This window comes from Oncorhynchus keta, chromosome 1, assembly GCF_023373465.1.
Source record: "Oncorhynchus keta strain PuntledgeMale-10-30-2019 chromosome 1, Oket_V2, whole genome shotgun sequence".
In the NCBI taxonomy this organism is placed as follows: domain Eukaryota; kingdom Metazoa; phylum Chordata; class Actinopteri; order Salmoniformes; family Salmonidae; genus Oncorhynchus; species Oncorhynchus keta.
This window is the reverse complement of record NC_068421.1, coordinates 44,291,360-44,303,783: the sequence shown is the minus strand read 5'-3', so window position 1 is coordinate 44,303,783 and position 12,424 is coordinate 44,291,360. Positions and strand designations below refer to the sequence as shown.

General features: G+C 44.7%; 2 protein-coding genes across 6 annotated transcripts in view; one reads left to right on the top strand and one right to left on the bottom strand.

The window, feature by feature from the left end:
- The window catches only part of LOC118386041 (usherin-like), a 48,946-nt gene extending 43,921 nt beyond the window's left edge, over positions 1-5,025 (bottom strand). The window contains exon 1 of one of the 2 annotated variants that reach the window (XM_035773435.2): positions 4,838-5,025. The gene's annotated coding sequence lies outside the window, so the exon portion shown is untranslated. Of the gene's footprint in view, positions 1-231; positions 298-4,837 lie in introns of those variants that run through there. The other variant, XM_035773443.2, reaches the window with a different exon arrangement.
- LOC118386036 (transcription factor RelB-like) lies at positions 428-12,311 on the top strand. 4 transcript variants are annotated; one of them, XM_052525727.1, is made up of 11 exons: positions 428-3,395; positions 3,845-3,856; positions 4,097-4,284; positions 6,021-6,353; positions 7,086-7,252; positions 7,465-7,556; positions 7,700-7,831; positions 8,022-8,126; positions 8,398-8,613; positions 8,775-8,846; positions 10,480-12,311. In XM_052525727.1, exons 1-11 carry the CDS (start codon positions 3,362-3,364, stop codon positions 10,971-10,973), a joined length of 1,845 nt encoding a protein of 614 aa, XP_052381687.1. In that variant the 5' UTR covers positions 428-3,361; the 3' UTR covers positions 10,974-12,311. The 4 variants fall into 4 exon arrangements, with proteins under 4 accessions (XP_052381687.1, XP_052381688.1, XP_052381693.1 ...); XM_052525728.1 differs by lacking the exon at positions 3,845-3,856; XM_052525733.1 differs by lacking the exons at positions 428-3,395; positions 3,845-3,856; positions 4,097-4,284 and adding an exon at positions 5,293-5,441.
- The last annotated feature ends 113 nt before the right edge of the window (positions 12,312-12,424 follow it).

Here is a 12,424-nt window from a genome sequence, read left to right as displayed (position 1 = left end):
CCTTTCCAACAAAATCAATGACGACCTTCACCTCTAAAATGTAAATAAAACACTATAAAGAGTTTCTATAATGTGTCATTACCTATACCTATTGGAAGGTTTTTGTCGAATTTGAATCGGGAATTTTAGGGCGCCGCTAAAGTTATCTTCAGAAGTAAACAGCGGCTTTTTCAAATCATGATGACTTGCAGTGATGACGAAAACGAAAAAGGACTTAGATATCCTCCTTACCCTGTCCCTGTGTTGTTTTTAAACGGTGAGAGAAGCGCTACACCTGGTGGAGAGAGGCTGTAAAGACACAGAATGAGTTGCTTTATGCGTGCTGTTACGTCATGACGCATCACAATTTAACGTACGGGGGGGGGGGGCGTTTTTACAACTTTCTCCAATACTATTGAGCCATTACCGTGTCAATCAACGCGTGATTAGAAATGTAGTTCACACTCAATATTTTGATGTCAACAGACGTTACAGTGCCATTCGTTTTCATTGCAACCTCGTTTGAATGTAGTGGTTACGCAAATGTGTACCGAATGGGGTTTAGTCACAGTTAGATAATGTAACGCTACCAACGGCGTCAGCTAGCTAGATCTGCCATTGACAGTAAAACTGAACTCGAGATAGCTAGCTAACGTCACTCGTCTATAATCTAGTTATGGAATCAATAAAACGTAGTAACGTTAGCCAGCTAGCGATGTAGTTAAAACTGTATCGCACGGTTGTCATTGTTAGACCATGTTGCGGAGCCTTCGGTGGGCAAGCGGTCATTTGATTGATGAAGAGTTGGCCAGCGATCTAATTGCTGTTGCAGGCAGAGGAGTTCCTACAAGAGACAAAGGACATCCAACAACGGGAACTTTACCAAGATGGAAAGTTGTTACATTTGTACAGCATGAGTGGCAAAGGCTGAGATTGTATAATTTTACTTGTCCTGTGTTAAGTCTCCCGTGTCAAGTCTGGGGTTGTGTGCGCACCTCTATCTAGCAAAGTCAATCAATCAATAAATACAAATTTGGTTGGCCTAGCTAATGCTGTTCCTAAATTCTATATGGTGCTCTTATAGTATTTTAATCTAAAAATATTTTTAGGAGTGTATGCTGTTTCACCTGTTTTGTGATTGTCTCCACCCCCCTCCAGGTGTTGCCCATCTTCCCCATTATCCCCTGTGTATTTATACCTGTGTTCTCTGTTTGTCTGTTGCCAGTTTGTTTTGTTTGGTCAAGCCTACCAGTGGTTTCCCTCTGGTCCTGTCTCTCGGCTGTTCCTTTTTTCTAGTTTTCCCGGTTTTTACCTTTTCTGCCTGCCCTGGGCCTGCCTGCCATCTTGTACCTTTTCCCCACCTATCTGGATTACTGACCCCTGCCTGCCCTTGACCTGTCTTTTGCCTGCCAGTGAGTTCTGATCAGTCTGATTCTCTGTGCTCTGAGTTGGAGCTTGAGGTAGGCTATACATTAAACAACTGTTGAAAAGTAAATATCTCCCATTTATAAAACTTCACTAATCCATCAAATGTTCTCACAGGTGCCTTGTGTTTGATTACATACATAGATGAACTAAAAACACTAGCACTGCAAACACTCAGAACAAAGAGAGCAGCAGTGCCTGGACTTTGCAGTCTCCCTCTTTGAGTCCCCCTTGAGAGACAGGCAGAACCTCTCGAGTCCACACACAATAATTCAGTATTTCAGTCTATGATTGTCATGTGAGTGTACCTGGGTGATTCTGCAACTACGGAGCTTCTATGTCCTCAGGGTCAATTTTGGGGATTTATTTTTTTAAAACATGTTTTTATTCTTTATATGTTAATGACGTGATGTAACTGACATTTGTTTATAGCTGTTTTAGAAAAATGACAAAAAGATATACATTCCTGAATAGTACGATCGCAGCCATTATCAGATATTATTTCTAGACAAATCAAACACAATTATAATACTGGTAAAAATGGTGTTTCATTTTTTTATTTTTTTTTATCTGAAAGCTTTTAAGGGCCAAAGTGCCCGAAGTTGCAGAATCACCTCCCAGAATCGAAGGTTGATTTTCACAGCTGTTGCACAAGGTGTTCATTGTTGTAAATGGTAAGGTATCCCTTTACGGTATTCGTTAGTTCAACATGATTCATTATTGTGTCCTAGGACCTACAATAGATGCATATATTCAACCACAAGGGTGTACTAATGAGCTATGCGAGATAGAAAAAAGTATCATAAGAGAACTACTGAAAGTAATATTATTTCAGTGTAGATAAGGGAACGAGAGGTCAAATTAAAAACATGCCAGCCAGACAAGCCAGTCTATGAATCAAACGCATTTGCATATGAATTAAGTAGAAATGAGCTGACTTTGTGATCTGTAAGAAAGCTAATAGTTGATCGAACCCCATTGTGATTTGGAGGGACACTTTTTGCCATGACACCACCATTGATTTGGTTAGTCACTCTTACGCGAACATATTTTCACTTATGCTCTCCAAGGGCCGGCGCTGTTTGAAGGTGTGGGTATTGATGTGGATATGCAGACCTGCGAGCAACTGCGGTCCCTCATGAGTTCGGCTTTTTTTGTGGCCCTCACCACGGTCAAAATTGTTCATCTCTGACATAAAGGATAGATTAATTGGATTTAGTTGGCATATCGTTTGAATCACACCGGGATGCACCACCATGAGAAATTGCATGTTTGTGCACTACCAGTATCCTTCCTCATTCTATTATAAATATCCCACTCTATTTTGCATTAAACAATGAAATATACTATTCTATTTTCTGAAATATACTTAGTGCAAGTAGCTATATTTTTAAAGTACAATAATCGATCCCATTGTGCGTAAAAAACCGGACATGAGGAAGGGTCTTATTTTTTATATCAGGATATTCACACTCGGGTCATTGCACTTTGCGGCTATTATAAAACAGTAGTTTGCAAAATATCGTTGATGGAATGAACCGTCATCTGAAGTTTCTACATGGCTACTGCCGGCACAACACTGCCTCTGGGGGTTTCCCAAGCAGTGATGTAAGGGGATTTCCACCCAACCGAACAGCCAGTCAAATCCATCCAACAAGTGCGGAACTAAACGCACACTCGAACAGGGCGCTTGTGAGGCGACTCATTTTAGCCATAACATATGCACTAGCTCATCGCATGCAGGAGATGTAGAATTTGTATGCTTTTTAACAACGAAAGGCCAATTGAACCATATCGAAGTACGAGAGCGAAGAGAGGACAATATTTGATTGCAGTAGCCTACCATGGCCACGAAATGATCGGTTAGGGGAAATAGGGCGGAATTGTGTTTGTGTCTGTTTTTTATTTTTATACTCGAACAAGGTTTTCAGCTCCAGGACAAACGTCGTAAAGTGCCATGAGAAACATGAGTGTTCAAAACTGCACTGCAAGTAAGTGTATTTTCTTTTAAATAAACGGAATCTGAGTTATGCATCAACGGTGTCTAATGTGTGTTGTCCCAAGTCATTCACATTCGCACGAACAGTATAAAAAGTGGACAGACTGCAGGGGCCTAGACAAGAGATTCTATAGTGTAAACGGCACACACTCCCATGCTATTCAAACTGCACACACTCCCATGCTATTCAAACGGCACACACTGTCCATGCTATTCATTTGACAGTTTGTGTTGTCATTCTGTCTTCCCCAGCGTGACTGACAGTTGAGTAGAAGGGTCAACACCCACTTCAGAGACGTTAGTCTTAGACACTAGTCTTAGGCTACCTGTTATACTTACACTATTACAATCACTGTCATACATGTATATACATGTCTTGCCTGTCACAAAGTAATCATTAATGAGTTAACTCACTTTTTTTTCTCCCGCTTTGTACAACAGCAAATGACTTGGGTGAGTAGGATATTTGTTATTAATGTATAGTTACTTTTTTTTTTTAAATGACTAGTAGTCATATAGTCTACGTACGTGCCTCCTAGGCCTGTGCATCATGCTCATGGTTTGATGTAGCTGGTACTGTACACATACAGACGTGGATCACACTCAGATGGCCAACCCACCAGCTCAATGTTTGGAGGCCCCCCATCAGCGTGTTTGCAGTCTCCCTCATCCCACTCCCTCTACTCTTTTTAGACATCATTCAGGAGGTGATCTCTGCAGACCGAGAGTTTCCCTGTCAGGCCCAGTCTCGTTTCTGCCTCCCCAGACCTCCTCATCCCCCCGTAGACTCTGACCGCCAGGCCCAGAACCACAGGGCCATGCCCAGGCAGATCCCCTCCTCAACGCCCCCAGTACTGGTGCCAAGGGGCACGACCTCCAGGGTGAGTACCAGGCCTTTCGGGATCTAATACAAAAAATATATTCAATAAATGATACATTTCTACAAGGGAGATAGTTTTTGTTAGGCCATTGATTCATAGAGTTCAACAGAAAAATGGAGGGGTTGACTTTTTGGTATTTGACATTTCATTAGGTTCCCCATTAGCTGTCGAAAAAGCAGCAGCTACTCTTCCTGGGGTCCACAGATGGCCTACACACCAGCTCAAAACTTGTAGTTGTTGTGTGGTGGTTAGTTAGTGATTTGATTTGTTTCTGCAGACACTCAGCTACTCTTTGTGGTCACATTAGTTCACACTGTCAGGGCTTGGTATCTCAGTTTGTTGTAATAGCTGGGAGATAAAGTCAAGAAAACAGCTAAGGTCTAGTCTTATCTGGGACGTGTGCTATTGCTTCCTCGTGGGCTAGTTGTGGGAACCAAGGCAGAGAGACACACCTCAGGGATAAGTGAAACTCAACTACTCACAGTTTCCATGGATAAGCATGGTGACTCACTCAATTCACTGGTGCTTTGACTTCTAAGGCGGCCTTGATTACCTTGTTGTCATGCCTTGGGTTGCTGTTCTTCAATAGTCTGGAACTCACAGTGAGACAATTGTGGTCTGTGTACGTCTGTGAGTCAAAGCGGTGACTTGAGAGAGACTGTGAGCTGAGTTGACACACCCCCGTCTGCATGTTGTGGCATCTCGTGGGGGCGGTGGCAGAAAAAGGAGAGAAAGAGTGTCATCTGATTCCTACTTTCGTTTTGAGTTCCCTTCCTTCCTGGACCCAACCCTTTCAGGGTGGAAGTTCACTTTCGGAGGCTTTTCTGCTTTTCTAATTGGTCGATCTGCTGTAGATTATGTCAACTTCCTGTTTCCTGAACATGCGCCTCCCGGCTCGATCCTAGTTGCTTTTGTGTAGAGGCTCTAAGGCATGCCAACACTATTACTCTTACACACTCGCACACATACCCCGCCTGTAGACGCTACTTTGCGGTGGAGCACAATGATCTCACACGCACCTCTTTTTGCTCATACTTGCTCAACTTCTGGCGGTTTGTTTAGACAGACTTGAGTTGTAAGGGCAGCTTGTAATAACAAAGGGAGAAGGCGATCCCTTAAGTCGGTCAGCTTTTTTTCTTTGTTCCGGTTTGTTTTTGGTGAGTAGTTTTTCCTGTTGCTGGTCTCTAGGGATTCTTCAAACGGGCTGTTAATTAGAAGGTATGTGGTTGAACTTGGAGAGTGAAGGGCAAAGTGTGTGTGAGAGAGATTGTGTCTGTCTGTAATGACCACAGGCCGTTAAAAAAAAAAATGTATATAACTATACCATTTTGACGTGCAAGAGAACCTAGAAGAAATGGGCAGACGGACAGAGCTAGAGAGATGGAGGCATGAAGGATGAAGAACAGTCATGCATCTCAGCAGCCTGATAGGGTGGAAGGGAGACGGAAGTATAGAGGGGTTAACCAAAAACGGAAGGGTTGCTCTCTAGTTTAACGGTTGAAAGGGGGGCATGGCAACAGAATGTGTCAAATGAGGACATAGAAAGTGGTGTACCGAGAGGGAATATGTAGATAAACAATAACAATGCAGGTTATCTTTGAAAACGCTCTCACCATTTCACTCTCAGTACCGTCATGATGATGTTTTGGATGCAAAGTTAACTGTTTGTTGTCTGCTGTGTTCTTTACATGGATTTTTAAACATGGCCACTGACTTTAAACGATGTCTGTCCGCAGCCGCCCTGCTTCTTCCCTCAGCCCCAGCACCCCTCTAGCACCAGAGATATGGCAGCACCTCACCCCACTCGTGGGGTCTCTCACTCGGGCTCAAACCGACGAGGACGGGGGTCCTCTGGTTCAGGGACTTCCAGGGGGCCAGATAGTCCCTCTCGACAGGCCCAGACAGACACAGATCTGCTGGAGCAGATCCTGGAGAGGCCCACCCTGGCTGTGGTGGAGCAGCCCAAAGAGAGAGGCATGAGATTCCGTTATGAGTGTGAGGGCCGCTCGGCCGGGAGCATCCTAGGGGCCTCCAGTGGAGACTCCACCAAGACCCTGCCTGCTATAGAGGTACCCAATAGATCCATATTGTAGTTTGTATTTATTTGAAGTTGATTGGAAACACTTTAATTTAAAACACAGTTAATGCCCTTACTCTTGTGATAAGGGACATCTTTCATCGTGACCATTTAACGTCTCATTAATATAGAACCTAGTCCTTATATTTGTTTACTGCAAATTGTGTTCCCAATGTCATCCCTAACTTGCACTGGATTTGTATGTTTGTGTGGGAAGTGGAAGGGGGTTAACGGAATGTACCATCTATCCCAGAATAAAGGTGTTTCTCCCCTTGTTGGTTTGGCTGCCCTCAACATGTCGAGCCTTGCTAGTGTAAGGAGCAGGGGCAGAGGGGAAGGGGGAGGAATTACATGTAACTGAAATAGAAAGTACCCCACAAATCCACATCTTTGTGTGGTTCAAACTAAGGGGATTACCCCCCTTTAAACACTGTTGATTCGCACCCACATACTACAATTCAGACCGCATCCCTCTAAGATTGACACTACCAGCAAGTGTGAAGTTTGACAGTTGAAAGGGAGAGTTTTGGTTAATCACTGCACATTTATTCAGTTTTAATCATGCTCTCACTTGCGTTGGAGGAAGAAAGACGGTTTGATTGATGCATATCTCTCTCCCCCTCCTCTTTCTTTGTCCCTCTCCCCCGCTTTCTCTCCCCATTTCTTTCTCGTCTTCACACTCTTTCCCCTCTCCTCCCGCTTTCCCTTCTCCTCCCTCTTTCAGCTCCAGGGTCCCATTCAGAACATAAAAAAAGTGACGGTCACTGTTTCCCTGGTGACCAAAGACTACCCGTACCGCCCACACCCCCACTGCCTTGTGGGTAAAGACTGTGCTGACGGTACCGGAATCTGTGTCATCTGCTTAAACCCTCACAGCAACCGACGTCACAGGTGCCCCTCTCTTTCTCTCCTCTATTCATCGCTCTCTTTTCGTGACAAGTGCATTTTCTCCCTTTGTCCACCAGAGGCCCATATCCTATTTCTTTCTCGTTCATTCTTCACCTCTTTGGGAGTGCTTTGCCAGGAAAGTGTAAACTAGGTTAGTGTAAACATGTCTGTTTTTAATGGTTTGTAACCGACCATGTTTTGTGTGCATCATGCAGCTTTGCTAACCTGGGCATCCAGTGTGTCAGGCGGAAGGAGCTGGATGCCTCACTCGAGAAGAGACGGAATCAGAAGATCGACCCCTTTAAAAGTGAGTAGAGCCCTGACACGCGCACACAAAGCACATCGCAAGCGCACACAGAACTTACCCAATTACATAAACCCAATATCATTGTACAAGAAAGTTGTATTTTCATTAGCCGTAGGGTAATATCATCTCCTCTGTCCTCCCAGCGGGCCACTCTAAAAGCATCGAGGACATGGACATGAACGTGGTGCGGCTGTGTTTCCAGTGTGAGCTGGAGTGGGAGGATGGAAATAAGGACTTCCTGAACCCCATAGTGTCCAACCCCGTCTATGACAAGAGTAAGATCACCCCCCCCCAACGTCCTCCTGACACGGACACCTGCGCATGACTGCTTTTACAATAGTCTTCAAACGTGATACGAACCAGTACCCTCACACCACAGCTATGTAAATGTACTTCCTTCCTGAACCATCTCGCAGGTGCTCAGTGTGTGTGTGTGTGTGTGTGTGTGTGTGTGTGTGTTTACAGAGGCGACCACAACATCTGAGTTGAAGATCAACCGTCTGAACGTTGTTAAAGGGCCATGCACCGGCAAGACTGAGGTCTACATGCTCTGCGACAAAGTCCAGAAAGGTGAGATGCAGCCAGACTCCCAAGTTGTAACATAGAAACACTGTGTTGAGCGCGCTGATATCTAGCAAATTAAAGGGTGAAGGTAAAATCCTGTTTTTAAACAACTCGATGGAAGTGGCACATGATGTGTAATGACACCTCTCTGGAAATACACTGTTGAAGTCATACAGCCTGCAGGACTATACAAGCTGATTGGTGGGTGTGTGTGTGTGTGTGTGTGTGTGTGTGTGTGTGTGTGTGTGTGTGTGTGTGTGTGTGTGTTCCCCCTCAGACGACATAGAGATCATCTTCAAGAGGGGGTCTTGGGAGGCCAAGGCGGAGTTTGCCCAGACGGACGTCCACCGGCAGATCGCTATCGTGTTCAAGACCCCGTCCTACCAGGAACAGGACGTGGGGGAGGAAGTGGAAGTAAATGTCCTCCTGCGTCGTCTCTCGGACCACATGGACAGTGACCCCGTCACGTTTACCTACCAGCCCGACAACACAGGTTGATACAACTTATGAATGTTATTTATATATATATATATGATATCATAATGCTGTGTTATAACATGTTATGTATTGTGCAATAATATAACATTATAGAGACAAGAGCTATTCAAACAGAGGTATGAAAGATATTTTTTTCTGTTTTGATGCCGTGTTCAGATCCATATGAAGTGAAGCGGAAGAGGAAGATAAAGTCGGACATCGGCTTCACAGAGAGGTCCTGTGTGGCAGGTGAGGATTGGCCTCGGGCTCTTTCTCTTTCCAGCTTAAACTTCTGCACCTAATTGCAGGACAGAAAGTAAAAAAAGAAAATGAAAGCGAGAACAATAACAGCTGCTTACACAGGACCCTCTCCGAAACAAATGACTGTACATCTGAGTGTCAATAAGGTGTTCTTATATTCAGTGCATTCGGGAAGCATTCAGAGCCCTTGACTTTTTCCACATTTTGTTACATTACAGCCTTCAATTGTTGTTGTTTTTCTCATCAATTTACACACAATACCCCATAATGACAAAGCGAAAACAGGTGTTTAGAAAGTTTAGCAAATCTATTACAAATAAAAAACAGAAATACCTTATTTACTTACATAAGTATTGAGACCCTTTGCTATGAGACTCGAAATTGAGCTCAGGTGCACCCTGTTTCCATTGATCATCTTTGAGATGATTCTACAACTTGATTGGAGTCAACCTGTGGTAAATTCAATTGATTGGACATGCTTTGGAAAAGCACACACCTGTCTATATAAGGTCCCACAGTTGACAGTGCATGTCAGAGTAAAAACCAAGCCATGCGGTCGAAGGAATTGTCCATAGAGCAATCGGGGGCGAAGGGCCTTGGTCAGGGAGGTGACTAAGAAACCGATGGTCACTCTGACGGAGCGCCAGAGTTCCTCTGTGGAGATGGGAGAACCTTCCAGAAGGACAGCCATCTCTGCAGCACTCCACCAATCACGCCTGGTAGAGTGGCCAGATGGAAGCCACTCCTCAGTAAAAGGCACATGACAGCCCGCTTGGAGTTTGCCAAAAGCCACCTAAAGGACTCTCAGACCATGAGGAACAAGATTTTCTGGTCTGGTGAAACCAAGATCGAACCCTTTGGTCTGAATGCCAAGCGTCACATCTGGAGGAAACCTGGCACCATCCTTGAAGCATGGTGGTGGCAGCATCATGCTATGGGGATGTTTTTCAGTGGCAGAGACTGGGAGACTAATCAGGATCGAGGGAAAGATGAGCGGAGCAAAGTATAGAGAGATCCTTGATGAAAACCTGTTCCAGAGTGCTCAGGACCTCAGATTGGGGCGAAGGTTCACCTTCCAACAGGACAACAACTCTTAAGCACAGAGCCAAATTAAATTTGATTTGAAGACACACAGGAGTGGCTTTGGGACAATTCTCTAAATGTCCTTGAGGGGCCCAGCCAGAGCCTGGACTTGAGCCCGATCATATATCTCTGGAGAGACCTGATAATAGCTGTGCAGCGACGCTCCCCATCCAACCCGACAGAGCTTGAGAGGATCTGCAGAGAACAATGGGAGAAACTCCGCAAAAACAGGTGTGCCAAGCTTGTAGCGTCATACCCAAAAAGACTCAAGGATGTAATCACTGTCAAAGGTGCTTTAACAAAGTACTGAGTAAAGGGTCTGAATGCTTATGTAATATTTCATTATTTTATACATTTGCAAAAGATTCTAAAAAACTGTTTTTGCTTTGACATTATGGGGTATTGTCTGTAGATTGATGAGGAAAAAATATAATTGCATCCATTTTAGAATAGGACTGTAAATGTAACAGAATGTGGAAAAAGTCAAGTGGTCTGAATACTTTCCGAATACACTGTAAGTCCTTTCTATCGCCCACAGTTCAAAATGTGGCTGCAGCAGGAGCCTCCACCTCTCAGCCATTCGAGCCGTTCACCTTCCCCCCAGCAGAGAGCCAGCTGGTCCCAGAAGAGTTGCATCCTCCTGCCCAGTCTGGGGCCTCCACCATGGGGGAGATCCACTACAATGACCTCCAGGAAGACAACTTCTTCAATGAGGACATGAGCCCAGACGACATCAGTATGCTCTCTCGAATTCTGTTCAGTGACCCTGCCCTCCTTGGCTTTGGCCAGGAGCACAACTCCAACTTCACCCCAGGCGTCATGGACATGAACTTTAACTTCAACCAGGGTGGGTCTGGGCAGGACTTGGGCTACTATAACGACCTGCAGTTCAACCAGCTGGTCAACGAGAATCAGGCCTCTCCGATGGACCTCCTCCCAATGTTACTCCGCGGCTCCGCCCCTCAGGACCAGGGCCAGTGTGATAACGAGGGGTGTGATTTGGTCCAGGTAAAGACAGAGGGGGACCTATGAGGACAAAACGTAACCCCTTAAGACTGAATGTGGCGCGAATGTAGCCCCTGAACGTTAAGGGGCTTTTGTTGTGTTGCTCCTCAAACCAGAAGTGTAGGGTGTGTAAAGTCCTAACTCTGCCCTGTGACAGTCATCTCACCCAAATAAAGTACAGTATGAGAGTTTGACCACACACAGGTAATAGCAGTAGCGGAAGCACCTTGTACCTTAACGTTGTGGTTACCCCTTGCCCCCAAAGGCCTCGCTGGATGAGGCTATAATCCAGACCCCTGCCCCCCCTTCCCACACACGACCACTACCAGACCCTAAAAGGATACGTTTCAAAATGTCTGCCCGGACCCAAGTCTCTGAGTGTACTGTGCTGCCTTCACCATGCTGCTAACGTTAGCCTAAGGCTAATAGCTGTGATCAGCATAGCACTCACGGAAGACATGTAGCTTTAGCTCCTCCGGGGGACCAGAGTGATACTGGTGGAGGCGAGTCGCCCTTCCACTAGGCTAACCATGGGTGTTAAGAACGATTCCTACCTACCCATTGTCATTACTACCTGTGGTGACCAAATACAAAACGGACACACAAACTCAACCCTTGTCTGCCATGTCAGTTTTCCTTGTCAGGCTCCGTCCTTATTGTGTATATATTGTGACTGAGGCAGACTACCACCAGGACCTGCAGGAGATCCCTGATTTTGAGGGTTCAACTGAAGGAAAGCACAACAAAAGGGCTCGATTCAATCCGTATTGTGGATGTTCAGCGCTATTTACATTTCAAGGTCATTTCCAATTGAGCCGACACATGCACCATTTACCAGGAATGCAGTCTCTGCGAATGCGGCATACTTTGCCGTTACATTTTCATCGCACTGTAGCAAGGATCTTCAGCACGACACATTGAATCGAGCCCTAAGCATTTAATTGTTGGCGCAAGATAACCTGAAAACTAACCCTCTGTGGAGAAATTGTTAAATACAAAGGGACCAACCACAAATGCTGTTTTATTTTTCACTTTCCATATGTGATATATTCTTTGTATAGTCAAAGTTGTATCGTCAAAAGTTCCTTTCTTTTGACTGGTATCTGTAGTTTTTGAATGTTGACATTAGTTTTAACCTCTGGCTCACCTGTTGACTCTGTTCATTGTAATAACCAATCTCCATGTACAGTAGAAACGACCATAGTCCAATGCGCTGTCCATCTGTTCCTAGTGTTTAGATTATGTTCTGTGTATGTTCAGATTCACAGCTTCATTGTACACTGTATGCCAGACTCCACCCTTCACCCTGTAGTGTTTTGATTATTGTCATTTAGTATTTCAAAAAATAAAATGATTCCAAGTCTTCATCTTAAACTCTGGTCACATCAAGTGGGTTTTGTCGTTGGCCATATAGGCTATTTAATATTAATTACATGATAGCTTTATTCATTTTGTAAAAACCTAACTGGCCAATGACA